The sequence below is a fragment of the Diceros bicornis genome, unplaced genomic scaffold (genome assembly GCF_020826845.1).
Source record: "Diceros bicornis minor isolate mBicDic1 unplaced genomic scaffold, mDicBic1.mat.cur scaffold_73_ctg1, whole genome shotgun sequence".
Lineage (NCBI taxonomy): Eukaryota > Metazoa > Chordata > Mammalia > Perissodactyla > Rhinocerotidae > Diceros > Diceros bicornis.
In genome coordinates this window covers 1,222,423-1,249,036 of record NW_026691615.1, presented here as the reverse complement: position 1 = coordinate 1,249,036, position 26,614 = coordinate 1,222,423, and the positions used below count along the sequence as shown (strand labels likewise).

General features: G+C 44.5%; 1 protein-coding gene across 3 annotated transcripts in view; it reads right to left on the bottom strand.

Annotated features, from left to right (window-relative positions):
- INSR (insulin receptor) overlaps positions 1-26,614 on the bottom strand; it is a 126,537-nt gene that overhangs the window by 13,502 nt on the left and 86,421 nt on the right. For 2 of the 3 annotated variants that reach the window (XR_009219400.1, XM_058537958.1), the window contains exons 8-15: positions 25,608-25,858; positions 24,140-24,307; positions 20,255-20,456; positions 13,150-13,424; positions 12,066-12,205; positions 6,006-6,165; positions 2,124-2,226; positions 851-918 (exon numbers count right to left, since the gene is read on the bottom strand). Coding sequence is in view for 2 of the 3 variants with exons in the window: in XM_058537958.1 (XP_058393941.1) it covers positions 851-918; positions 2,124-2,226; positions 6,006-6,165; positions 12,066-12,205; positions 13,150-13,424; positions 20,255-20,456; positions 24,140-24,307; positions 25,608-25,858 (1,367 nt within the window). In the remaining variant the exon portion in view is untranslated. The remainder of the gene's footprint in view (positions 1-850; positions 919-2,123; positions 2,227-6,005; positions 6,166-12,065; positions 12,206-13,149; positions 13,425-20,254; positions 20,457-24,139; positions 24,308-25,607; positions 25,859-26,614) is intronic. The other variant, XM_058537959.1, reaches the window with a different exon arrangement.

The following is a 26,614-nucleotide window of genomic DNA, read 5'->3' as shown; positions in this document are numbered from 1 at the left end:
GTGTGCCTGGTCTCCTGCTTCTGGGGAATCTGTGAATATAACGAACTTCTGCCTTCATGACAGTCACTTCCCTGTCTGCATATCTTATCACACCTGATTAAAACAAATCCCGAGCACCCTTAAAAACACGATCCCTGTATCCCAAGGCAGCATCCCACTGGGCAATGGTGTTCATGCCTTGAAAGTCACTTTTTCATTTTTGCCGCATGAAGCACTTTAGAAACTTGTAATGCAACAGAAGCCTCCCCCCTCTGAAGGAACAGCCAAGCCTTATCTACAGCAGTCTCTCACTGCCCATTGGTACAATCAAGGGAAATATGGGTGTCTGTCCTACACTCCTGCTGCCAGCATCAGCATCCCATCCATGTTCGGCTACCACCAACAGCAGATGTGTCGCTGGGATGCACCCAGTCTCCTGCCCACCCCGACTTGTCCCTGTTCTTGTCTTCCCCACCCGCTATCCCCGGTCTCTCCTTTTGGCTTCTGAGTCCCACCTGCTGTGTCCCACCCTGGACACGGCTTTCTGGCTCTGACCCTCAGCACTCTCTCTGGCACGGGCCCCCGGCTCCACACCCCCACAGCTGGGGCACCAGTTTCTCTGCCTCCCAGCCCAGCCCACAGGTCCCAGACCAGCTAGATCAGCCCTTCCAAACCGATGCCAGACAGCAGGTATCCAACTGCTCCCAGTAACAGGGTTTCTGCAGCAAGGGGCAGGTCTGCAAACTCAAATGAACAAGAAGGCTGGTCTCAGCCTCCTGTGGTGTCAACCCTTGACTTTCACTGGACAGTGATGGCAAAGGAAACCAAACAGAGGATTCTGACTGCCCACGGGGGGGAGGATGGTACTCACCATCGCTGGCACTGAGGTACTCAGGGTTTGAAGAAGCGTACAGAGGTCCCAGCGGCCCATCTGGCTGCCTGGATGAGAAAAATGAGGGGTTCCAGCTTGAGATTCTCAAAGGACTTCATGGGTCTCTACAGGAGGCTACAGACCTCCCCAAGGCAAATGGCAGCCCTTATCAGCAGCATCCACGTAACCCTAGATACAGACTGGGGGTGAGGATGGGGGGACCCTTACGTTTTGAGTGGAAACCCATCAGATGGCTACTTAAGTGCATCAACATGGGACCGCTCACCCCATAAACCGTAATTGATGATTGTCCGTGCAACACCTAAAAGCCACTCACCCAGTGCTATTCTGGAGCCATCTGGACCCAGCTTGTGAGAAACAACTGTTAAATTTCCTGGAAACTTGCAAGCCAGTTGTTAAAAACAACCATCATTCAAAATTAGATTATATAGGCTTACAATTAAATTATATTAAAAGCAAAGGTAACAGATATTCAAAATTCACTACTTCCTAAGCATGGTACTACATTTCACTAAGATCAATGCTCTTGAGGCTATCTACATTACCTCATTTATTTACATTATTGTATCCATGTGGCAGAAATGACTCAGAGCAAGAGAATGATTTTACACGTCTTCCCAACTCTGTGCTCAGTGACATCATGTCTGTAGCTAAAAACTGGCCATGGTGGGAATATTTACACCATGGAATTAGGCAAGCACTACCAACCAAGAATTGACTTACTGTTCTGTTGTTTATCCAGGCTTGAGAAAGTGATGGAAAAAATGTTAACAAGGCAGATTAAACTTAAAGTTGTGTCATCTCTGTAGCCACAGCATTGCAAATGGCACGAAAAACTGGGAAAATGTTCTTTCAGTATTTAAGAATTATTACCTGACTCAGCAAAGTCACTCCTGTCATTTATGTCTTATTTCATTTTTGTCTTACTCTTTAACGTAAACACAATATCAATCAACATTCATGTTGGAACTACACTCGCTCGTCAATTTGCAACCATTGGTTGGCTATAGATACAAAGTTTCAGGAGAAAAAAATCGATGAAAGCATTTGGTGAAAATCAACTGGCTAGAGGGAATTGACAATAAAGAGTATTGTATAGTGTACTACAATTGTTATCTGCAAATTGCATGCTACACATCCTTTATATCAGTAAAATTTATAATAAACTTAGAAGTAGCTCTATCTATATCTAGGCATATTTTTTTCTGGAGAGCCAGTTGTTAACCATTTATCAGCACACCACCACACTCACCTCTTTCTCAGGAAGAGATAAATACTTCCAATTACAACACTGAAGAGAAAGACGAAGATGAGGGGGCCAATGATAATTTTTGCAATATTTGATGGGACGTCTACTAAAATAGAATAAGAAAATACATGTTTCACATTAAAATGTGTTCACATCCAAGTTTGCATCAAAAGTCACATCTATGTCTATAACAGTGGGCCACATACACTGGTCCCTGCGCTCTTGTCCTGAGCCTCTCTCTGCTGGTCTCCACAGGGCTGGGGAGTGGGCTCAGAGGTCTGTATTCTGGAAGCACCCTCCTGACTCCCAGACCACTGCTGGCTGCCAGCGTTCTCCCTTACCCACCCAGGGCCAGCTTCATAGACATGCAACCCAGGCCATCACCGCACTCAGGTCCCCGCACTCAGAAGAGTCCTGCTCTTGGTTTAATGCTCCTCTGTCACTGTCTTGAAAGTCTTAATAATTTTTAAACAAGGGGCCCTGCATTTTCGTTTTGCACTGGGCCCTGCAAATTAATATTAATTAATTAATTTTAAAATAATAATTATTAATTAAAATAATGATAAAATAATTAATAATTATTAATTAAAATAATAATTAATAGACCCTGCCTATCTTAATTTCAACAGCACCTCTGGCAGATGAAAAATTCACTGGCAAGTGCCCTGTGTGTGCTAGGGGGTCCTCTCCAAAAATACCCTTTTAAACCCACTGAAGAAATGTCATGCAGCCTCTTATTTTTTAAAAGTCACAGGCAAAGCTGAGTTGTCTGTAATCATTAACACGCCCATGTATTCAGACTCTTCCAAGCCAAGGAAGAAAATGGATTCTGAAGTCAGAGAAGGAACCTGGTCCTTTGGGTCTTTAATAAATAGCAGTTTACTGAACACTGACTAAACACCAGGCAGTATTTGAAGTGCTTTGCATGGGTGATCTTACTTAATCATCACACAAGCCAAGGTGGGAGGTACTGTGGCTAACGCCAGTTAACAGATTGGGACACAGAGGCTCAGAGAGGTGAGGGGTCTTGCCCAAAGTCCCCGAGCTGTTTCACGGTGGAGCAGGGATTTGAACACAGGCAATCTGAGCGACTTCTTAACCACTGCCCCATGCTGCCTCCGGTGGCCAGTTCTATCCTGAGATATCTCGTCGACCTCCTGCACCTCCCTGAATTGACAGCAAACTGCCTCATCCCATCTCCGGTGGCTCCTGGCACACTGAAAGTCTCCACAAATACTCAGTGACTGAACGGGACATGAGAAATGGAAACCATCTGGTCAGGTGCGGCTGTCTGCGTGTCCCTCTCCCCCTGCCTTCTTCCACAAGAGTGGGGAAGCTGGAGGCCACCAAGAGGTCAGGACTCAGCGTGTCTCAGGGCAGAATCTGAGAGCCACGATGCACCGCCCATCTCTGCTTCCCAGACCCCACACTCCCGCTCATTCCTCAGATTCCAGTGGCTGCCAGAACTAGGGTGAGGGAAGTGAAGCATCCGGGGTGCAGAATTTGAGAGGAACTCTTGCTCTGGGTCCTGCAAGGGCCGGTTCAGCCCCTGAGGGTGAACACCTCCTTAAATTTTACACCTGGGGTGCATGCTTGCCTCCCTGTTACATAACAAGGAATGTTTTTCAAGTCATCTAATGTGTGCAACATTTAATTCTCCAGATTTTTTGCTATTGTTAGTAATGCTGTGCTAGATTTCCTTGAGCATGTATCTTTTTTGTACATTTCTGTTCCTTTCCTTAGAATAAGTTTCTAGAGCCAGAATTATTGGCTCGAATAGTAGGAGCCTTTATGAGATTTTTTGATACATATTATCAAATAACTATATTTTACCACTCGCCAACCATGAAAAAGAATGTGCAGCATCTGCACGAGTCTTGTACAACACTACTTACTGTAACTAAAAAACGGAAACAAAAACCTTGCTAATTTGATAAGTTAAAAATTATATACTGCTATAATTTCCTTTTTTTTTTTTTGGTGTAGTTTTGAGTGAGGTTGGACATTTTTTCTTATGTTTTCTATTTTTCATACTTTTTTTGTGTGTGTGTGAGGAAGATCAGCCCCGAGCCTACATCTGATGCCAATCCTCCTCCTTTTTCCAAGGAAGACCGGCCCTGAGCCAACATCCGTGCCCATCTGCCTCCACTCCATATGGGACGCCGCCACAGCACGGTTCGACAAGCAGTGCGTCGGTGCGCGCCCGGGGTCCGAACCGGCGAACCCCGGGCCGCCGCAGCGGAGCGCGCGCACTTAACCACTTGCACCACCGGGCTGGCCCCCTCATATTTCTTTTTAAGTTGGCTATTTATGTCCTTTGCTTATTTTTGTGTTAAGACGTATATCTTTTACTCATATAACACATATATTCATTTTGTATTAAGGATATTAACTCTTTGTCGATACACATATTTTACACATATTTTCCCACTTTGATATTTTCCTTCGAATTTTATTCATGGTGTTCCTGGTTCTCAAGAGAGAGACTCCAAATTCTTGAAATATCTTGAGTAATAGGAGTGTCTTTGTCATTGATGAGTCCTTTGGAACACACCTGAGTTTATACTAAGAGATGAGATGACTTAGGATGGGGGCTGGTCACTGGAAGACCGAGCGTGGTTCAATCAATCACACCTATGTAATGAAACTCCAATAAAAACTCTGGAGACCAAAGCTCAGAGGAGCTTCCTGGTTGACGAACACATCAATATGAATGTGACGTGACATGTCCTGATTCCACGGGGAGAAGACAGAGGAGCTCTGTGTCCAGCACCGCCCTGGCCCTCACCCTACATCTCTCTTCATTTGGGTGGTCTTGACTTCTATCCTTTATAATAAAACTGTCATTGTAATATAGCACTTTCCTGAGTTCTGTGAGCCATTGTAGCAAATGATCGAATCTGAGGGGGTCATGGGAACCACCAAATTTGTTGCCAGTTGGTCAGAAGTGTGTGTGGCCAGGAGAACCCCCAAACTTGTGTCTGGCTTCTTAAGCGAGGGCAGTCTTATTGGGAGCTGTGCTCTTAAATTTGGGGGATCTGCTAACTCCAATGGGTGGGTAGTTATCAGAAGGTACACACAGTTGGTGTCATTATACTCATCCAAGTCCTGACCCTCGCAAGACCATCCCAGCAAGAATCATTTCCCACTTTCTGCACCCCCACCACATGAGGTACATGAAAATCCAGCCAGCCAAGCAGAAGGCCCATCTCACCCCCCCTTCCCAAGCTCAGGCTCTTCCTGGTCTAGAATCTTCCCTCCTTCCAAGTCATTTGTGTGTTCTCTCATTCGAGTGTCTAAGTTCCTACCACGTCCCAGGCTGACTATCTCTTTTGCCCCCACTTATACATTCCTCCAGGTCTTGGCCAAGATGTCACCACCTCCAGGAAGCACTCCCTGACCAGCTCAGCCTTCCTCACCTTTCCCCACCCTACTGTCCACAGTGTGTCCAGCTCACCCAACAGCAGCACTTACTGCCTGCAAGTCGAGAGCATGTCCAAGGCTGAGTAGAGAAGCTCTCACCTCCTCCCATTGAGGGGCATGGCCCATCTAACACCAAAGATCGAAACACTAGTAACAGGAGCTAATAATGTGCCTATCAGTTGTGCCCTGTGCTGGCCACCTCAAATTTATGATGTCATTGAAACTTCCACCTCCAGAGGTGGATCCTGTTATTATCCCCATGGACTGATGAGATGAGGAAGTGCAGGCTCAGAGAGGGCATGCACCTTGCCCCGGTCACACAGTGGCATCCAGGGGACCTAGATGTGAAGTCCAGGGCCAGCACGCACAGCCTCCAAGCTTCCCCGACCATCCTTTGAAATATTCTGCCATGCCCGGCCCCAATCACAGACCCAATGAGTCAAAGCCGCCGTGGAGACTTACAATAGTCTGTCACGTAGAAATAGGTGGCTTCCGTCCAGGAGCCGTTGCCTGCCAGGGAGGTGGCCCGCACTCGCACGCTGTAATTCCCCGGTGGCAGCCCGCGCAGCCTGCAGCCCCGCTCCAGGGCAAAATGCCTGCGAGAGACACAGAGGTGCAGCTCCTGGAAGACAAGGGGTAGAGAGAGAGGAGGAGGGGGTGCTGTGCTTCGTACATTCTGGAGCATCCATCCCAGGCAGGAATATCAAAGACAGGATCCCGCTCAGAAATGAAACAGAGGGAATATGGCACAATCAGAGTGCGACGCGCCAGCAACTTAGAGACTCTCGGAATTCTAGAAACTTAGCTCTACCGACAGGAAACAGACTCAGAGATTATCATTATTGACAACAGCCAACTCTTCCTAAACCACAAGCCAGACAGTTGACCTGGATCATTTCATTGAATTCCTACAGCAACCCCGTGGCTCAGCCTCATTTTAGAGACGAGGAAACTGAGGCTTAGGGCGGAGGTCGGCAAACTTTTGCTGTAAAGGGCCAGAGAGTAAATATTTTCAGCTTCAAGGGCCCAGATGGTCGCTGTCGCCAACTCAACTCTGCCATCATAGTGCAAAAGCAGCCAGAGACGGATCCTGAATCCGTTAACATCTGTAAATGCACGGTGGGGCTCTGCGCCCACGAAACATTGTGGGCCCTGGAAGTTGGACTTCATATGATTTACACGCATCGTGAAATACTACTCTTCCTGAAATCGCATGGGATATTTTCACCAGGCTTCCGGAAAGTCCCAGGAGGGCGGGAAAGAAACAAGACATTGCCTAAATTGCATTTCAGGCTTTGCCCTCACACCTGGCGTCTGCCTGCCTGGTCAGAACCAAACAGATACACCGGCTTCACATCTTAAGGACTAATGAAAAAAAACTCCTTCCTTCCCCTGGGGCAGACTTTTGATTTGATTTGCTTTCTTTCACCATCATTAGCAAGTGGGGATCTGCCTAAGTGATAAACGAGAGGGGAGAAAGAAAACAGACACACCCCAGTAATAAACATGTAAAAAGAGATAAACCCAGAGCTTTTTAGGAGAGGCGTGAGCCTCAGTGGAAAATAAGACCAGGGAAGCTGCAAGCTTCGGGCCACTGTTGAAAACTTTCCAAAACAGCTCCAAGCTAATAGTGCATGCAGAGAACCGGGCTGGAAAACTTGAGGGGGGAGTGGGGAGAGAAAGAAATGTAAAAACTCCCGTGCTTATCATGTGACAATAACAGCAAGAAAACAAACCCGGCTGGCGGCGGGGGCGGGAACTCTAGTCCAAAGGTCCTTCCAAGTAGAATGAGTCACCAAGTAGAAAGGGATAAATAAGCAAATATAGAAACCAAAGGTAGCTGCTATCGGGGACAAAGGGGAAATGCACCCTCCAACGCCAGTCATTTACCCCGGATGCCTCCAAGGGTAGGGACCGAGAAGAGAACATGATGGAAGGAACTAGAACCTGATGCATCTCTCTCCAGACATACCAAAAACGCCAAAAGGAAAAGTGAAACAAGAAGAAAAACCTGATCAAGAGTGAAGAAGCCAATTACATAAACGCTTGTGCAAATGGGGAAAAAAAGCTGAAAACTGCAAAAGACACTGAGGCAAAGGATACGAGCACATGAAAATTGAAAACCGATGCTCTTTCTGGAGAGGCCCTGGCCCCTGGGGCCAGGGTCTCTCCCAGGGCAGGGAGCGATGTGGCGAGGGGACAAAGGACTCTAACGCAAGGTTCAAGGAGAGGGAGATTCAAAAGCAGTGCAGCCACAGGTGATTTTGTCTATTAAACTAGCAAATAAAAAAAAAATGACCTCCCACCAAATGCTGGAGAGAATTTTGTAAAATCAACAGTACAAATGGTGTAAAAAAAAAAAAGTTTGACGTTACTTTTTACTTTATCAAAGTGACGCTAGGCAATTAAGGAAAATGGTAAAGACAACCGACCAGTCTTGTCTATAAAAAGGTTTTTTAAAAGGTGACTGTAACCTCTCATTCTCTCCTCATTTCCCCCCATCTCTCTGCTCCTCTAAAAGGTGAACAGGGCTGGTCTGTCTGGGATGGGGGTCGGGCTGTGCAGGGCAGAGGCTATGGTGGGGATTCGTGGTGGGATTCCTACTGGTGACCCTTGGCTCCAGGATCAGGAGAGGCAGGCCAATCGAAGGCAGCTGGGAGAAGTTAGGGTTAGGACCAATGCCAACTGGGTAACCAACTGTCGTGGTTTACCCGGGACCCAGGGGTTCCTAGGATGTAGGTAGGACTTCAGTGCTCAAACCTGGGAAGTTCCTGGCAAATGGGGACACGTTGGTCACAGTAGCAAGGATAAAATCAAGGAGGGTCTGCAGTGGCTTCCGCTTGAGTGGCTCTTGCCTCCCATCCTCAACAATACCCGTTCCAAGGCTGACCTTGACTGCCTGAAGCTTAAGAGTCCCATTGGTTTGGGAAAGGACAGAAAACTCAGGCTCAAATGAGCCACCATGGAAATGCAAACGAAGACCACAATGGGATACCACTTTACACCCATGAGCATGGTTATAATCAAAAAGATGAACCAGGGGCTGGCCCCGTGACACAAGCGGTTAAGTGCGCGTGCTCCGCTGCGGCAGCCCAGGGTTCACCAGTTCGGATCCCAGGCGCACACCGACGCACTGCTTGGCAAGCCATGCTGTGGCGGCATCCCATATTAAGTGGAGGAAGATGGGCATGGATGTTAGCTCAGGGCCAGTCTTCCTCAGCAAAAAAAAAAAAAAAAAAAGAGGAGGATTGGCAGATGTTAGCACAGGGCTGAACTCCTCACAAAAAAAAAAAAGACAAACCAGACCAAGTGTTGGTGAGGATGTGGAGAAACTGGAATCCAAAAAAAAAAAGACGAACCAGAGCAAGTGTTAGTAAGGATGTGGAGAAACTGGAATCCTCATACACTGCTGGTGGAAATATAAAATGGTGCAGCCACTTTGGGAAAGAGTGGCATTTCCCTAAAAGGTTACAGGTAGAGTTACCAGATGACCCAGGAATTCCAAGAGACCCAAGAGAACTGAAAACATACGCTGACACAAAAACGTGTACACTGAAAACTATAAAACATTATTGAAAGAAACTGAAGAAGACATAAAGAAAAGGAAAGATATTCCATGCTCCTGGATTGGAAGAATAAACACAGTTAAAATGTCCATACTACCTAAAGCAATCTACAGATTCAATGCAATCTCGATCAGAATCCCAATGACATTCTTCACAGAAGTAGCACAAAGAATCCTAAAATGTGTATGAACAACAAAAGACCTCAAATAGCAAAAGCAATTCTGAGAAAAAAGAACAAAGCTAGAGGCATCACACTCCCTGAATTCAAAATATACTACAAAGCAATAGTAATCAAAACAGCATGGTACTGGCACAAAAACAGACACACAGATCAGTGGAACAGAATTGAGAGCCCAGAAATAAAAACACACATCTATGGACAGCTAATTTTCAACAAAGGAGCCAAGAATGAACAGACAATAGAGAAAGGAAAGTCTCTTCAATAAATGATGTTGAGAAAACTGGACAAGCCACATGCAAAAGAATGAACGTGGACCATTATCTTACGCCATACACAAAAATTAACTCAAAATGGATTAAAGATTTGAATCTAAGACCTGAAACCATAAAACTTCTAGAAGGAAATATAGGCAATAACTCTGACATCGGCCTTAGCAGCATCTTTCTGAATGTCATGTTTCCTTAGGCAAAGGAAACAAAAGAAAAAATAAACAAATGAGACTACATCAAACTAAAAAGCTTCGGCAAGGCAAAGGAAACCATCAACAAAATGAAAAGACAACCCACCAACTGGGAGAAAATATTTGCAAATCATATATCCAATAAGGGGTTAATTTCCAAAATACATAAAGAACACCAAAAATTGAACAACCCAATCAAACAATGGGCAGAGGATATGAACAGACAGTTTTCCAAAGAAGATATACAGATGGCCAACAGGCACATAAAAAGATGTTCAACATCATAATTATTAGGAAAACGCAAACCAAAACTACAATGAGATATCACCTCACACCCGTCAGAATGGCTATAATCAACAAGGCAAGAAATAACAAGCGTTGGAGAGGATGTGGAAAAAAGGGAACTCGCATACACTGCTGGTGGGAGTGCAAACTGGTACAGCCTCTATGGAAAACAGTACGGAGATTTTTCAAAACATTAAAAATAGAAATACCATATGATCCAGTTATTCCACTGCTGGGTGTTTATCCAAAGAACATGAAAACATTAATTCAAAAAGATATATGCACCCCATGTTCATTGCAGCACTACTCACAATAGCCAAGACTTGGAAGCAACCTAAGTGCCCATCAATGAATGAATGTATAAAGAAGATGTGGTATATATATACAATGGAATACTACTCAGCCATAAGAAAGACAAAATCGTGCCATTTGCGACCACATGGATAGACCCTGAGGGTATTATGCTAAGCAAAATAAGTCAGACAGAGGAAGACAAATATCATATGATTTCACATTTCATCCTTCCGCCTGAGCCTGACTGTATGGCTCCCAAAGCTGAAAATATTGACTCTCTGGCTATTTATAGAAAATGCTCTATGACCTACATGATCACCCTCAACTGCAGATGGTAGACCCTGGAGCCAACATTTGGGGTTTGAGTGCTGGGCGTGTGGCCCTGAGCAAGTCCACTCAGCTCCCCGAGTTTCCATTCTCTCAGCCACAATGGAAACACTAACGAGATCCCACGTGGCAGCATGACGATGAAGTTTAAATGGATTGTTGTAAAGGGCTCAGAGGAGTGCCTGGGGCAGGACAAGGGTTCAGTCAAGCATGGTACACCTTCTGGGTCAAACCCAGAGACAGGAACTGATTTATCTGCCTGACGTCACCCAGTAGAGGGGAGAATTGTCCCCAATCAGGTCCAAGTCCCAGCAGCGCCTCTCCTGGCAGGAGAAAACCCCAAACCCTTCTGGGGATGGAGACCTTCCCCACAATGGTTACAGGCGTGGCTCAGAGCAGGGCCCGGCAAACTACAGTCCTTGGGCCAAATCCAGCCTGGTGCCTGTTTTTATCAATAAAGCTTTATTGGCACACAACCACACCCACTCATTTATATATCATCTATATGACGGCGTTCACACTACAACGGCAGAGGTGAGTATTTGCAACAACAGAGACCGTCTAGCTGCAAACCAAACGTGATTACTCTCTAGCCCTTTACAGAAAAAAGATGCCAACCTCTGGATTAGACCATCAGATAGTCTTGGGTTTAACTCCTGACTCTATTCTTATGGACCTTGGATGCAACTTAACTTCTGGATGCCTCAGTACTAAGCTCATTGGGTTATTCTGATGATTTATTGCACTTCATCGGTCCCAAGAGGCATATTATTTTTACATTTTGACATTTCTGCAATTGGAATGCATCTTACAAGCAATGCCATCTTACAATTAGAATTGTTTTCTTTCTTAGTAGTCCATAAAAATAACGGGGCCTCTTTCACATCTTAGACGTGATAAAATACAATAAATGAGATACTGTGTGTAAAGCACTTAACATGCACGGGGCACACAGTGAGCCCTCGGAGTAGCTTAGCTACTTTTTGGTTTTCTTAGATTCCAACTCTTGTGCATCTCTGCAATCACCCCTCACCCTGCACAGTGTCTGGTAGTAAAGAGAGGCACCCAACAAAAAGTCACTTATTAAGGTTTGAAGTGATTTATTCCCAGACTCAGATAACTCTCTCTAAAGTGAAATGAGTCTCCTCCCATGTCAGGAGGGACACAAAGGCAGGCCACCATCATCCAACTTGTAGGACAGAGCTGAAAAGTAACGTGAGACACTGGAGAAAGAAATAAGTTTGTGGGTTGACATTTCTGACCCATCTCCCTGGAAAGTTATGTATCGATGCTTTGGGCCCTAAAGTCAAAGCATCTAATGAGAGAAGCATTTTGGTCAGAATTGAAGAAGAGGAAGGAAATACCAATGACAGCATTGAAGGCACATGCCCACACGTCAAGGAGCTTACCTCATCGCCATATCGTCGATAACTCACTTCATACAGCACGATCAGACCATTGGGTTCTTTTGGCTCCTGCCACATCAAGTGAACAACGTTGTTCTCGAAGATTTCATGGGTCACGGGGCCAACAATATCGTCTGCCTTGGCTGTAGGAAGCAAGTGGTTAGAGGCAGGGACCTGACCCCTGGACCTTCAGCTGGTTATATAACTTTCTTGTGCCTCATTTCCCTCGTCAGAGAGTGGACCAATGAAACCCACCTCACGAACTGTCTACATATCTATGTCTGTCTGTCTGTCTATCTATCTACCTACCTATCTCACATCTATCTATCTATCTATCTATCTATCCATCTATCTATCTCACATCTTGTTGGCTCAGTTGCTCTGGAGAACCCTAATACACAATATATATGCATTTCTTAATTTTACTTTATTTTTCTTATGGCTTGTGTGTATTTTCTAAAGTTTATGTAATGGCTATGTATGACTTCTGTAATTAAAAAATAATAAAGGCAAACATGGATGGACCTTGAAGCCATTAAGCTATGTGAAATAAGTCAGATAGAGAAAAACAAATAATGCATGATCTCGCTTATATGTGGAATCTAAAAACGCCCAACTCATAGAAACAGAGAGTAGAATGGTGGTTGCCAGGGGCCAGGGGTGGGGGAAACGGGGAAATATTGGTCAAAGGGCACAAACTTCCAGTTAGAAGGTGAACAAGTTCTGGGGATCAAATGTACAGCGTGGTGATTACAGTTAATCATACTGTATTATATACTTGAAAGTTGCTAGCAAGTAGATCTTAAATGTTCCCACCATAAAAAAGAAATGGTAACTATGTGACGTGATAGAGGTATTAGCTAATGCTATGGTGTCATCATATTGCAATATATAAAGGTATCAAATCAACACGTGGTACACCTTAAACTTACACAATGTTGTATGTCAACTGCATCTCAATAAAGCTGGGAAAAAATTAAAAATGATAAAGGCAAATAAGTTTAAGTACACATATATGCTGCCTACAGAGTGGAGGGCTTCTCCTTGATCAGCCTGGATCTCCCGGCCCAAAGATGTGCCAACCCACCTTCGGGCATGGTCCTGGCACTGACATAGGCTGCCACGCTGCACCTCTCCTCGGGGGAATCTTGGTTACAAGCCTGCAGCTCGATGCGATAGCCGGTAAAGTGGCGCAGGCCGGAGATGACCAGTGACTCCTTGTTGACCACTTTCTCGAAGGGTCTGCGCTCCTCTGAGCTCGTGGGCGCGCTGGTCGAGGAGGTGTTAGGGAGACCAGGGACCGTGGGCACGGCCACTGTCACATTCCCGACGTCAGCAAGGGCCCTGCGTTTCCGAGATGGCCTGTAATAGCAGTAGGACACACAAGGTCACCCAATCACCATCTTTAAAAAACAGCATGCTGGAGAATAAAAGACTTAAAATGAGACTGGTGCAGTGAGATTTGAGGGGAGCATGTAGATTAAAACGCAAATTGCCAGGAATTACGATCCAGAGCAGCTTTCAAGACGCCCTTGTAAGCATCGTAAGTATCAGGGCAGGCCCACCCCAAGAAGGTGTGGAGGGGGCTCCAGGACCATCTATAGTAGGCACGCACCAATTTTCCTCTCAACATGCTTGATTTCAGGTTTTCATTTTGCAAATTAAGAAGTCACCCAGGGTCAGTGTTAAAAATAAGATGCCAAAAGCGTGTAAGAGTCTAGCTTTTCAGGAAGCCCTGCCAAATGGCATTTGCCCAATGACCCAAGCTGCTGACAACATCATCAGTTTAAACAGGAGAAACGCATTTTCCAATTCTTAAGACCGCTTAGGGCTTAAGTAATTTGAGTAATTAAACTCCAATTCCTGGTAAAGGAATCTTATCACTCAGCTTGGTAACGGTAATAACTCCAAAAAACTCTAAGCAGCTCACACACTTTTTCTCTCCTTAAGAAATAAATGTTGATAGCCTAAAAATTTATAAATGCCAAAAAAGTATAAAGAAAATTTAAATTACTCGCCATTCCACTGCCCACTGTGTTCTGTGGGCATTTTTTTTTCTAGAAACATTATCTATGGGTATGATGAGGATCAAGCCATTTTTATAACCCACTTCGTTCACTTGTTATATTGGAAGCATTCATCAAATATTTTCCTTAAAACATAATGTCCTAAGTAGGGCAGAATTTACATTTTTTCTCTTTCAGTGTGAGGGTTTTCCCTCTTGGTTAAGAAAGTAGTACATGCTCATTGCAGAAAACTGTAAAATATTCCATTTAATGAATGAGCCATAATTTACAAAGTCATCCTATTTTTTTAACGTAAGTTTTCCTTTTTTTTTTTTTTTGCTGTTATAAATATTGCTTTGATCATTGTCTGATTGTCCTATTAGTTCCTAAAAGTAGATTCTTAGGAGAGAAATCACTAGGTTATGGCTCTTGATACATATGCCTAACTTGCAACATGGAACCTTTTTATTCACTTGGAGTCTCACCAGAAGCCCATGGAGCTGCCCCTCGGGATAACTTCAGCAACACTGAGGATTAAAAGGATTTTGGTGTTGCTGTTTTGTTTTATCTGGAAGATTCGCTCTGAGCTAACATCTGTTGCCAATCTTCCTTTTTTTCCCCCCCCACTTGAGGAAGATTAGCCCTGAGCTAACATCTGTGCCAGTCCTCCTCTATTTTGTATGTGGGATGCTGCCACAGCATGGCTGACAAGTGGTTTAGGTCCGCGCCTGGGATCCAAACCCAAGAACCTGGGCCACTAAAGTGGAGCATGCTGGACTTAACCGCTACGCCACCGGGCCAGCCCCCCGAGAGATTTTTTTTTAAGGCACCACTCTACTGTTTTATTTGCATCTCTATGTACCGCTGAGTGTGAACTCTTCTTCCCTTCACCGGTTCTTTTGCGTTCCTCTTGGAACTTGTCCATCCTTATCCTATTCTTCCGTGAAGCTCTGTGCTTTCCTCATTCTTACTCCTGTGTTTTTTATTCACTAAGGATAATAACCCTTTATCAACCGTATTGCACAATTTGCCCTGGTTCGTTGTTGGCCAGTGAGTTTTCTTTAAATGATTTGAAACAGTCTTTCCTATTTATCTGCAAAATTTTATACATCAGCAAATTTTTTAATTTGTTCCTTTACAGATAACTCTAGATGGGGTTACTAAAGTTTTACGGCAATTATGAAAGGGATCTTTTCCTCTGTTTTGTATTTTAATTATTGCTGGTATATCTACTGATTTTTTTTTTTGTTTATTTATATTATAACTACTTTCCTGAACTCTTATTCATTCATAGTTGATTTTCTTGGATTTTCAAGGAACACACTAGAAAAAGGGTCAGTAAATTTTTCTGATAAGTGCTAGATGGTAAATATTTTGGGTCTTGTGGGACATGTGGCTTTTGTCACAGCTACTCAACTTTCAAAAACAGGCAGCTGCCACGGTTTGCCCACCCTTGCACTAGAACATCTGGCTAGATACCAGAGAAATGTTAATTAGTAACGACGAGACTGGGCTCCTTCCAACTCTAACTGGAATGGTTTTAAGAATGATGTTAGCTTGGGGCCGGCCCCGTGGCTTAGCGGTTAAGAGCATGTGCTCCGCTACTGGCAGCCCGGGTTCGGATCCCGGGCGCGCACCAATGCACCACTTCTCCGGCCATGCTGAGGCCGCGTCCCACATACAGCAACTAGAAGGATGTGCAGCTATGACATCCAACTATCTACTGGGGCTTTGCAGAAAAAAAAAGGAGGAGGATTGGCAATAGATGTTAGCTCAGAGCCAGTCTTCCTCAGCAAAAAGAGGAGGATTAGCACGGATGTTAGCTCAGGGCTGATCTTCCTCACAAATAAATAAATAAATAAATAAATAAATAAAGAATGATGTTAGCTTGGCTCTTGGTTTCACCTAGGCAATATTTATCTTGTGGCAGAAGTATTCCATTCCTAGTTTTATAAACATCTCTTTTTTTTCCTGTTTCTCTAAATTAGGAATTTTTAATTAATGTGATCAAATGAGATTATTATATGATTTTCCTTACTGATGAATTAGATTATATTATCAGATCTCCTGATCTTAAACCATCCTTGCACTTCTGAAATAAACAGTATTGCCAGCCCAGTGTTTCATTTAGGACATTTGGATCTGAAGTCCCATATTAGCTGGTCCTGGGTTTTCTTTCAGTGTAGTATCTTTGTCAGGTTCTGCTAAGGGGTGTTATGTTAGTTTCAGAAAATGAACTAGGAAGATTTCTATAGATTTTTACACTCTGGAAAAGCTTCTATATTACAGGAAATAGTTGCTCTTTCAGAGTTCGAAAGAACTCACCTGCAAACCTCGCTGGGCCCAGGGCCGTTTTTTTGAGGAAATTAATTAACACTTTTTTTTTTTTGTCTTTTTCCAAGGTTACTAAAATATTTAATTTTTCTGCTGCTCCTCGCTTCAGCTCAGGCAAGTTAAAATTTCCAACCACAGTGAACGTTTCTAACTGAACAGCACATGACTATCCAGAAAATTCAACATATAAAAATCTCCCTTAGACCCTATTATTATATCACCTTCTTTACGTCTCATTATTTATAGTTTTTTCTTTGATATTTACAAGTTTAGCTATATTGATTTTTCCCTCCCTCCCTAATACATTTATATTTTTACCTTTTTAAGTTTTTTCTTAACGTATGAAATCATTCAAGTCTACTAATTTGCATCAAAGCCCAGCTTTCACAGCATTCTACAAGTTAAGGTATATGATATTCACACTTTTACTCTTTTCCAAATAGACTTTAACAAAAGTCTCCATTTCTGCGTCGACCCAACAGACATAGATCTCTAAGTGATTGACTTTTAATCCCAGAGAAGTAGAGCTGTCTGTTCAAACTTGTGAAGTTTGCTTTTAGTTTTCCTTGCACTGTAATCAGAAAACAAACTCTCCTTTGGGGGTACTCATTAAGATTTTCTTTGTGGTCTTTTTGTACGAAAAGACTAATGACATTCTTGGATAGAAACCAAAGATATATCCGCATAAGCAAGATTCAGAACATTTCTGTAGAGACACAAATGCACCTTCCAAAAATGACTGAGACACTGGTGCCTCATGAAATACTCTGAGAAATTGATATCAACAACTGGAAACTTCTAATGGTCTCATCAAACAGGCCAAAAACGCGTATACCAAAAGGATCAGATCCCAAAAGACCACAAAGAGAAAGACCCCCCGATAACAAAGCATCAGCTGATTCTTCCACTCTCTACACACACAGCATTTCATCACTGCACGACCTCACATTAGACCAGTGGTTCTCAACCAGGAGTGAGTCTGTCCCCCACCCTGCCACCAAGAGGACATCTGGCCTGTCTGGAGTCATTTTTGGTTGTCCCTATTTGGGGGGCAGGTGTACTACTGGCATCCAGTGAGAAGAGACCAGGGACGCTGCTAAACATCCTACAATAACAGGGCAGTCCCCACAACTGAGAATGATCTGGCCCCAAATGTCAACCTTGGTCTGGACTAGCGCCTCAAATTTCCAGGGTTTTCTTTACTACAAGATTATATTCCAAACGGCCACTAGAGGGCAGATCGGGGGCGCACATAACGCCTGAAAATAAATAAGCGCTCTGTTTAAAGAATAAAGTCCCTCTGCATGGCCCCGAGCCGCCTGTCCAGTCTCCCCTCTATTTCCTCCCAAGAGCCCACGATTGGTCCTCCAGCTCTCTTTTCCTGTCCTCTGCTCCTTAATTCTTTAAGACACCAGTCAAAGGGAAGCGTGCCTGACTGTACTAAGTGGAATTCAGGGGCATATCTCTGCTCACATCTGTGGTCCCACACACGTCACCCCAAATAAAAACGTTCTGCTTCCAGATCAGTCTTCCCCTCTAGCTGCCGCACGTGGTTTAGCCTCTGGGTGCCGGGCACAGTCCTGCACACACGGTAGGCATTGATAAACAAATGTTTAGTGACTGGATGCACGGAGGCAACTGTGTAGCATCTCAGAGGTGCCCAGAAAGTACTCCCTCGATTCTATGTTTTAGTAAGAGTGCGTTAGTTAAGATTTTTCCCTGAGTTCATGCCCAGATCCCCTTTCAGGGTGAAGGCAGTGAACGTGTGAATATGTGAAGCGCCCGTTCTAGGCAGAGCAGCCCGTTGCATGCATCCAGCCACAGAAGCCCCTGGGGTCTCGAAGGCACACGACATGCTTCCTGCCCTGCCTGGCCCCCTGGCCCTGCGCTGAGCAGCCACCAGGGGCCACGTGGCCGTCCCACAGGTGAGTCATACCTAGTGTCCTCGGCACCAGGGCCTGAAGAGGATTTTCTGTGGAAACAAAACCAACCACTTTGAGGACAGACAGAACTTCTTCAGACAGACCTCTGGCTTCTGACACCCTGGGAGCCACATTCTTTCTGAGCAGCCCAAGGGCGCCCTGCCCAGCACCATGGACCACTTTTTCCCCATTGCTTGAACCACATCTTCCCCAGGAGGTGCGGAGAACACAGCAAGAGAGGGGGCAAATATCAGAGAAAATGCCCCCCAGAGACCTGGCCATCTGGGGTTCCTCTTGGATGTCAGACTTGAGGACATTGAAACATCACAACCAACTCAGCCATTTCCCCAAATCCCGCACGTTTTGTTTTTAACGGATAAAACAATAACGGCCTCAACACCTGGGCTGTAGTGTTTAGCGCTCTTTTGGACTCAGAGTCATGACGGAAAAATGCAAGAAAGAAAGGAAAAAAGAAACATTCCATATTGATGTTCTGGGGAAATGTCAACTCAGATGAGGAGCAGTGGTGGGCATTTGAAGAGACCCACTTTAGAATGTTGTTTTATTCCAATGTAAACCTTTTGGGGTTTCCATCCACTTTGGAAACGGCCAATTGTATCACATGTTTCTGGGTAGCCGAGTGCTGAAATCTTAAGGGGAGAGAGGGAGGCGGCGGCTGAAAGCCCACAGGGCACACTTGCTGCCAAAACCTGAGGCAAGTCTCTCACCAGCTAGGAAGCACAGTCTCTGGACCCGTAAAAGCAGACGGCGACTGCTTCAGTGGGTTACTGTAAAGATTCATGAACTAATATGATGCACACAGGGCTACTGGCATCGAGTCGGTGGAGGCCAAGGATACTGCTCAACATCCTACAATGCAGAGGACGGCCCCCCACGACAGAGAAGGATCTAGCTCCAAATGTGGATAGTGTATGACTCATGTGATCTCATAATCCTAAAAGATAGGAACTGTTATCTCCATTTTACAAAGAAGTAAACTGAGACACCGAGAGAGGTGATATCACCTGGGACGTACAGAAACTTGCCTTTTACCTAAGGGTCTCTGCTTGCAGGAAAGGCAATGATGGATGAAAAGGCTAGAGTAATTTTTACTGCAAACCCTCTCAGTAGATCAGATGTACATCAGCAGGTCCCTTCACTCATTAAAGAAAAGTCAACGTATTTAAATATGAGAAGTCTCCGGGTTTTGAAGATGTGATGGAAAGTTCTGGAAGGACGAGAAGAAGGTTTCATACCTCAGCAAGTCCCTTCACACACTAACGGAAACTCAACATATTCAAAGAAGAGAAGGCTCCAAGTTTTGAATATGTGGTGGAAAGTTCCAGAAGGATGAGAAGGTTTCATACATCAGCAAGTCCCTTCACTCACTAAAGGAAGCTCAACATATTCAAAGAAGAGAAGGCTCCAAGTTTTGAATATGTGGTGGAAAGTTCCAGAAGGATGAGAAGAAGGTTTCATACATCAGCAAGTCCCTTCACTCATAAAGGAAACTCAATATATTTAAATAGGAGAAGCTTCCAGGTTTTGAAGATGCGATGGAAAGTTCTGGAAAGATGAGGTTACACAGATTACAAAAAGAGAACACGCTGAGCTTGAGACTCAGCGATAAATCAAGATGGGGCCAGGCAGGCATTTCTCAGGATGTGCCTCAATAATCTAACGGAGTCCATTTCAGAACTCGGATGGGGACGAGAGGCTGGAGTAAAGAGTTTGAGAGACGTACAAAAGCAAATGCTGAGTTTTTTAAAATTTTCCCCATTTTTTTGTGTGTGTGATTATTTCTTCTTCCTGGTAAGATTTTTGTTGAAATCGCAAGATCTCTTCCTCCACCCACCCACCCTCTGAGTCCCCTCTGAGTCTTGTTCCCTGAGTAATGACCCCTAACCCCAAGCCAGTGAAAACGCCTGACCTGGGGACGAAAACCACATTGTGCAGGTAGTCCTCAAACGTCTTCCTGAAGGAGGACTCCTCCAGCTCCTTCAGGATCTGCGAGTCGGTCTTGGGGCAGGAGCAGCATTCACTGGTGGATTCCTCGTACTCACTCTGATTGTGCTTCTGGGAACCCTCAGCCTCGAAGGGTGGAGACCAGGTCCGGGAGGGCAGCTTCAACCCTGGAGAAAGACAGAGCAAGTAGGCTCAAATCTCCCCCGTCCCACCCCATCCCCACACACAGAGCAAAGGGGTCTTCTCAGAGGGGCTGGGCACAAGGGGCAGAGCTCGGGGCAAGTTCTATTGGGAGAAATAAGACCTCAGTGTAGTCTGTACAGAAATAGAATGAGGTACACCTGAAATTTACAAAATGTTATAACCAATGTTACCTCGATTAAAAAAAAAAAAAGACCTCTCACTGGAGGGTCCGGTTAGTGTCACTTGAAGGTACATGTCGGTACATGTCAAAGTGCACCATCAGACACCATAACCCCATGGAGCTGGAGATTGGAAGGTAACTAGGCATAGCACTATCCTCATGGAATTTACATTCTAGTGGATGCGGGGAGGGGAAAGGAATACACAATAAACTAATAAATACATACGCCATGGGTCAGATGGCAGGATAAAAGGACAGAGGTTGTCTGGGCATGCTATTTTTCATGGGCTGGTCTTGGAGAAAGTGACCACTGAGCAGTCCCAAATTAAGTAAAGGATGAGCCGTGCACATATCTCGGTGTAAAGCAGTTGAAACAGAGCACAAAGCAGGTGGAAAGGCCCTAAGGTAGGGACTTCCTTGGCATGTCAAAAAACACCAAGAACCCCATGTAGCTAGAAGCCGCTGAGGGAGAGAATGGTGGGAGGTGGGGTTAGAAAAGGACTGGGGGAGCCAAGTCACAGCTGAATGAATGAACGAATGAATCCATCAATCAATCAACCACATAAATATAGTGACGGGAGGGCAGAGCAGAATTCCACACGGAACACCACTGCCGAGATAGAGGAACCCTTAACTAAAGACGTGACGGGAGATTGCAGGGAGAAAATTTTCAAATATGCGCAGAAAAGGGAATTTAAAAAGAAAGAGAAAAGAACACCAACTTTTCAAGGTAGCGATCTTAAAAATATCGAAGCGTTTTTTAACTACCACGGCTGGCCGTGTCTTGACCCCTGAGGTCCAACCCCTGGGAGCACCTGCTACCTGTTGCAGGAGCACAGCCACAATTCCGGTACAACCATAAGGATGCACGCTACTCCTTACGCCGCTCGATTCACCTTTCCAGACGCCAGCCCTCTGTGCCCAGTGCCTATTAGTGTCTATTGAGCAAAGGAAGTTCCGCTCTTTCCTCTCCCCTTTGATGGCTTCGGTAGACAATGAGCTCTAAGTACCTTCCTGTGAATAGTGAGTATCCACTCGGAAGCCCAAGTATTTATTCAGCTTTGAAAGCCTGCAAGAGACTCTTAAAAATACTTCTTAAAGTCTATTAACAGACACGGAATAACCTGGCTGGCTAACTGTTAGAGGGGATACTGATGGCATTACGGATGGAAGAAAAACTAGGATTTCCTTAGTAAGGGGGGCTCCTGACAATTTTCTAGAGACGAAGGGACTTTTGCTCAGGTACAGACATAGTTCCTGACCCCTGTTACCTTTCTAGCATCCACTGTGTGACACTTGGTGTCCCATGTATTTCTGTGACTATACTGTAAAGCATAATGAGGAACCTAAGACAGTCACATCCATAGAGACAGAAAGTAGGATGGTGGGGGCCCGGGGCTGGGGGAGGGGGATGAGGAGTCAGTGTTTAATGGGGACAGAGTTTCAGTTTAAGAAGATGAAGTGTTCTGGAGATGGATCATGGGGATGGTTGCACAACATGTGAATGTACTTAATGCCCTGAACTGGACGCTCAAAAATGGTTAAAATGGTCAATATTATGTTATGTATATTTTACCACAATAAAAAAAGCCATATAGGTGATAGACTGTGTTGTATAATTGAAATATATACAATTGAAATTTTGTATAATTGAAATATATACAATTGAAATTTTGTATAATTGAAATATATATAATTGAAATTATATATAATTGAAATATAATTGAAACATTAAGGAGAAATTAAATGTTCTCACCAAAAAAAAAAAAAAAAAAGATAAGTGAGGTGATGGATGTGTTAATTAACTATATAGGAAGAATACATGTATCAAGTACATGTATCAAATCACCACAATATATACTCTAAATATCTTACAATTTTCCTGGCCAATTATACCTCAATAAAGCTGAAAAAAAAAGGCACTAGTCATACCAAAGGAAGCTACTACTGGTCACGGTTAGTCAATTTATTTAGTGTGTGTGTGTGTGTGTGTGTGTGTGTGTGTATTTTAATTGTGGTAAAATACACACAACATAAAATTTGCCATCTTAACCATTTTTATGTGTCCAGTTCAGAGGCATTAAGTGCATTCATATTATCGTGCAACCATCCCTGGAACTTTCTCATCTTCCCAAACTGAAACTGTGTCCCCATAAACACTCCCTATCCCCCTCCCCCAGCCCCTGGCCCCCACCATCTACTTTCTGTCTCTGTGGATGTGACTCCTCTAGGGACCTCCTGTGAGTAGATCACACGACATCTGTCCTTAGTAAGTTTATTTTTAATTCCATAACCTTTGTGATCATTACAAATAAAACCATGTTTAAATAGTCACGTTGTAATGATCGATTTAGACTTCCAGAATAAAAGTTATTGCTCTTTAAGTTAAAAAAAAAAAAAAAGAGTCAGGCATTGACTGTACCGCTGCTGGTGGCGGTTCTAGCTGGTGGTTTCGGTGACTCGAAGGCAGGGCCAACAGCTCCAGGCTGAGCCTTGCTCTGGAGTTATATAAAGCATCCGAGGAGATAAATCACGTTTGCAACCCTCGGCTCAGGCAGGGGATGAGGTCACAGCATACATATAGCACCTGATCCTAGAGCTGGGACAGCTCCCAGAGATCATCTGGCCTCCTGCCCCTTCTCCCGAAAAGGAGGCGGCTGAGGACAACCCCGGTGACTTGCCCAAAGCCCTACAGCAGGTCAGAGGTCCAGCCAAGAGGGGACCTCGGGCTTCTGGCCTCATGGACGCCTTGCCAGCAGCCCCAAGACCAGAGGCTGAGGTTACCACTAACTCAAAAAATCTAAAGAAAAACAAATACAGACAAACAAAGAAAACAACTACAGAAAAAAATGACTTCTGTTTCTCTGGTTTGATAGGGCTTTTTAAAACCCAGTTTTTAAATAATTTTAAACTAATTTATACAAACTAGTTCAAGGCTGCAAATATTTTTCCATTTTCCTGCAGATGGATGGAAGCCCATAAAGCAAACAAGACTAAAGACTGAAGAAAAACATGGTCATTAGTATAAATTTTTAATGAGAAGCACAGGAGGGAATAGATGATCGCTCCTTGCTGTCTCCGATCCTTAAAATTTAAGGGTCTAAATTTAGGGGCTAAAATTCTTCTCTGACTTTGTCAAACCTCTGAACAGGCTCGTTTGTGTTTCTAGTCGAGCACAGAAGCCTTGAATGGGTTAATACAGCTCATCCCCACCAGGGGGAGGGGAGAGGAGGAGGAGGAGAAAATTCCAGAGGAAAATGGTGCCAAGATATGAGAAGTATCTGGTTTTGACACGTGTCTTCAGACATGAACTCATGTGATGCTTAGAAACGTGTGTGTTTTCATATGAGATGGAACGGAGTGTGTGTGCGTGCGTGTGTACACACACTGGGAAATGGGAGGGGAGAGATGTTTCCTGGGAGCGGAACAAAGTGGATCAGATGTGCTCGTAAAACCGGCGGCTCCCACACATCTGTCTGCACTCACCTTTGAGGCAATAATCCAACTCGTACAGCTCACTGTCTTCCTCCTGCCTCTCCCAGAAAACCAGGTAGTGGGTGATGTTGCCATTGGGATCAGAGGGAGGCTTCCACTTCAGAATAATCTGGGATGAGGAGTTAGAAACAGAGATGGGATCCAGGGGGACAGAAGGGTCTGCAAAGGAGAAAGGAAACAGGTCCACTGTGAGGAGGATGGTGCAAGCTGTTGGGTGGGCATGAGAGGGGACACATCAGTTAGAGAAATCATGAGGATGTTCGCTGCAGTGTTATTTTACCTCGGAGAAAACTGGAGACACATGAAACGCTCACCCAGGAAGGGCATGAGTTACAAAATTACAGTCCATTCCTACCACAGATTATGCAGCCATTCATTCATCCATTTATGCAACAATCATTTATGGAGCTCCAACTATGTGTCAAGCTCTCTCTGTCCTGGGCCCTGGAAAGACGCTGGGGAAAGGGAGGATGGTGGAAGAGACAAATACACTCATGTTTTCCAGTTAACATTTGTCCCAAATTGAGCCCAGTCACTGGGCACATTTGAGCAATTGGATGCCACTCAATCATATCACTGAGATGGCAGCTCATCTAAAACCCCCCAGAACACATCAACTTTGGGCTCCACAAAACCTTCCCCTCAAGAATGGAGGTGGCTGAGGGAGTTGGTGAGGCGTGAGGTTGGGGGCCTCAAGGCAGAGGACACAGTGTGTACAAAAGCCCAGGTGCTGGAAGTTTCTAGAAACTATAAGTCCTTTGATATTGTTGGAGGATACAAAACGAGAAGGCACTAGCCAAAAAAGCTAGGCTGGCTCATAAAGTTTGGACCCTATCCTCTAGGACAGAGTATCTCACCCCCAGCACTACTGACACTTGGGGCCGGATAATTCTCTGTCGTGGGGGCCGTCCTGGGGCTTGTAGGACCCTGGCCTCCACCCTCCAGATGCCAGGAGCCCCACCTCCTCAGTCAACCAAAACATCTCCAGACATCTTCAAATGTCGCCTGGGAGCAGCATCACCCCCAGTTGAGAACTATTGCTATAGGAGAAGGACTTAGACTTCATAAAAATATAATTCAATTGCTATGAAATACTCCAGCTCCCCGTGCCGGAAAAAAAAAAAAAAAAACGGGGAAGGAGAGAAGGGACACAGAGGTGAAACAAAAATGGCAAAATATTGATCAGCGTTGAAGCTGGGAAATGGTTCACGGGACTCATTTTTTCTGTTGACTTCTGTGAATATTTGAAAATTTTCCATAATGGGAAGAGGAAATATCTAGTCCCCCCAGGTGTCTTATCGTTACTGCCTCATCTTCTGAGATTATAAACCTCAACACTCGGCTCTTTGAGAAGCCAATAATTATGCAAAAGAGCATTTCACACAACATCACCACGTCAGCCTGTTAAAGGCAAGACATCCCATTCATGCACAAACTCATATCCACAAGAAACGCTTACTCGTGGCATTTGTCTGGACATAGATGATGTCGCTCTTTGCCCCGTATGTCCGGCGTTCATCAGAAAAGGTGACCAAGGTCTTGACAAAGATGGCATACTGGGTCCAGGGCTTGAGACCCCGCATCAGCCACCCGGGGTGGTTCTGTGACTTGGGGTCGTTGGACCTCAGAGGCGGGTCAATGTCCACCACCGTCCAGCTGTTGGAGCCACACGCGTCCTGCCCATCAAACTCCGTCACGTTCTGATAAGGGCTTTCAAGAGGAAATAGGAGAAGGTGGTTACCATTTTGTGACTATCGCTCTGAAGATGGCAGAGATGCGGCCGGGGGAAGTCACATCCTATGGGGTTGTATCCTTTTCGCCAACCATCTTACACCACAAGGAAAAATGACACAGGAACAGCCAAAGAGAAAGAGACTGCTTCCCTTACATCTCAATTGCCCAGTAATAATAATAGTGATGATGATGAGAATGATGATGACAGCAACTACCCAAGAGTTATTGATAAGATTACGTGGTGGAATGAATGCGACTTCTTGGCACACAGTCTGAACATAATAAATCTCGAGAGATGGAACTATTACTGACATTAATACTATCACCCCTTCCATTACCTTCCTTGCAAATTTCAGCAGAGCCGTATACTCAAAATGACTAAGTGTTGTTTGATGGGGATAGAGTTTCAGTTTGGGACGAATAAAAAGTTCTGGAGATGGATGATGGTGATGGTTGCACAACATCGTGAAGGTACTTAATGCCACCGAACTGGACACCTACACCTAATTAAAAGTCAGTTTTATGTTATGTATGTTTTACCACCATTTTTCCAATGTCAGAAAAAATACAAAATAGAAAAAAATAAATTTTACAAAATCTACTAGGTAGAGTGAATGGCTTTTTCTTGAGGATGTCTGGTGAGATACACACAGAAGCAACAAAATGGGATACTGCTATAGGAAATTGACTTCATACCCCATCAACTGGTGAGATCGTAAAAGGAGCCTACAT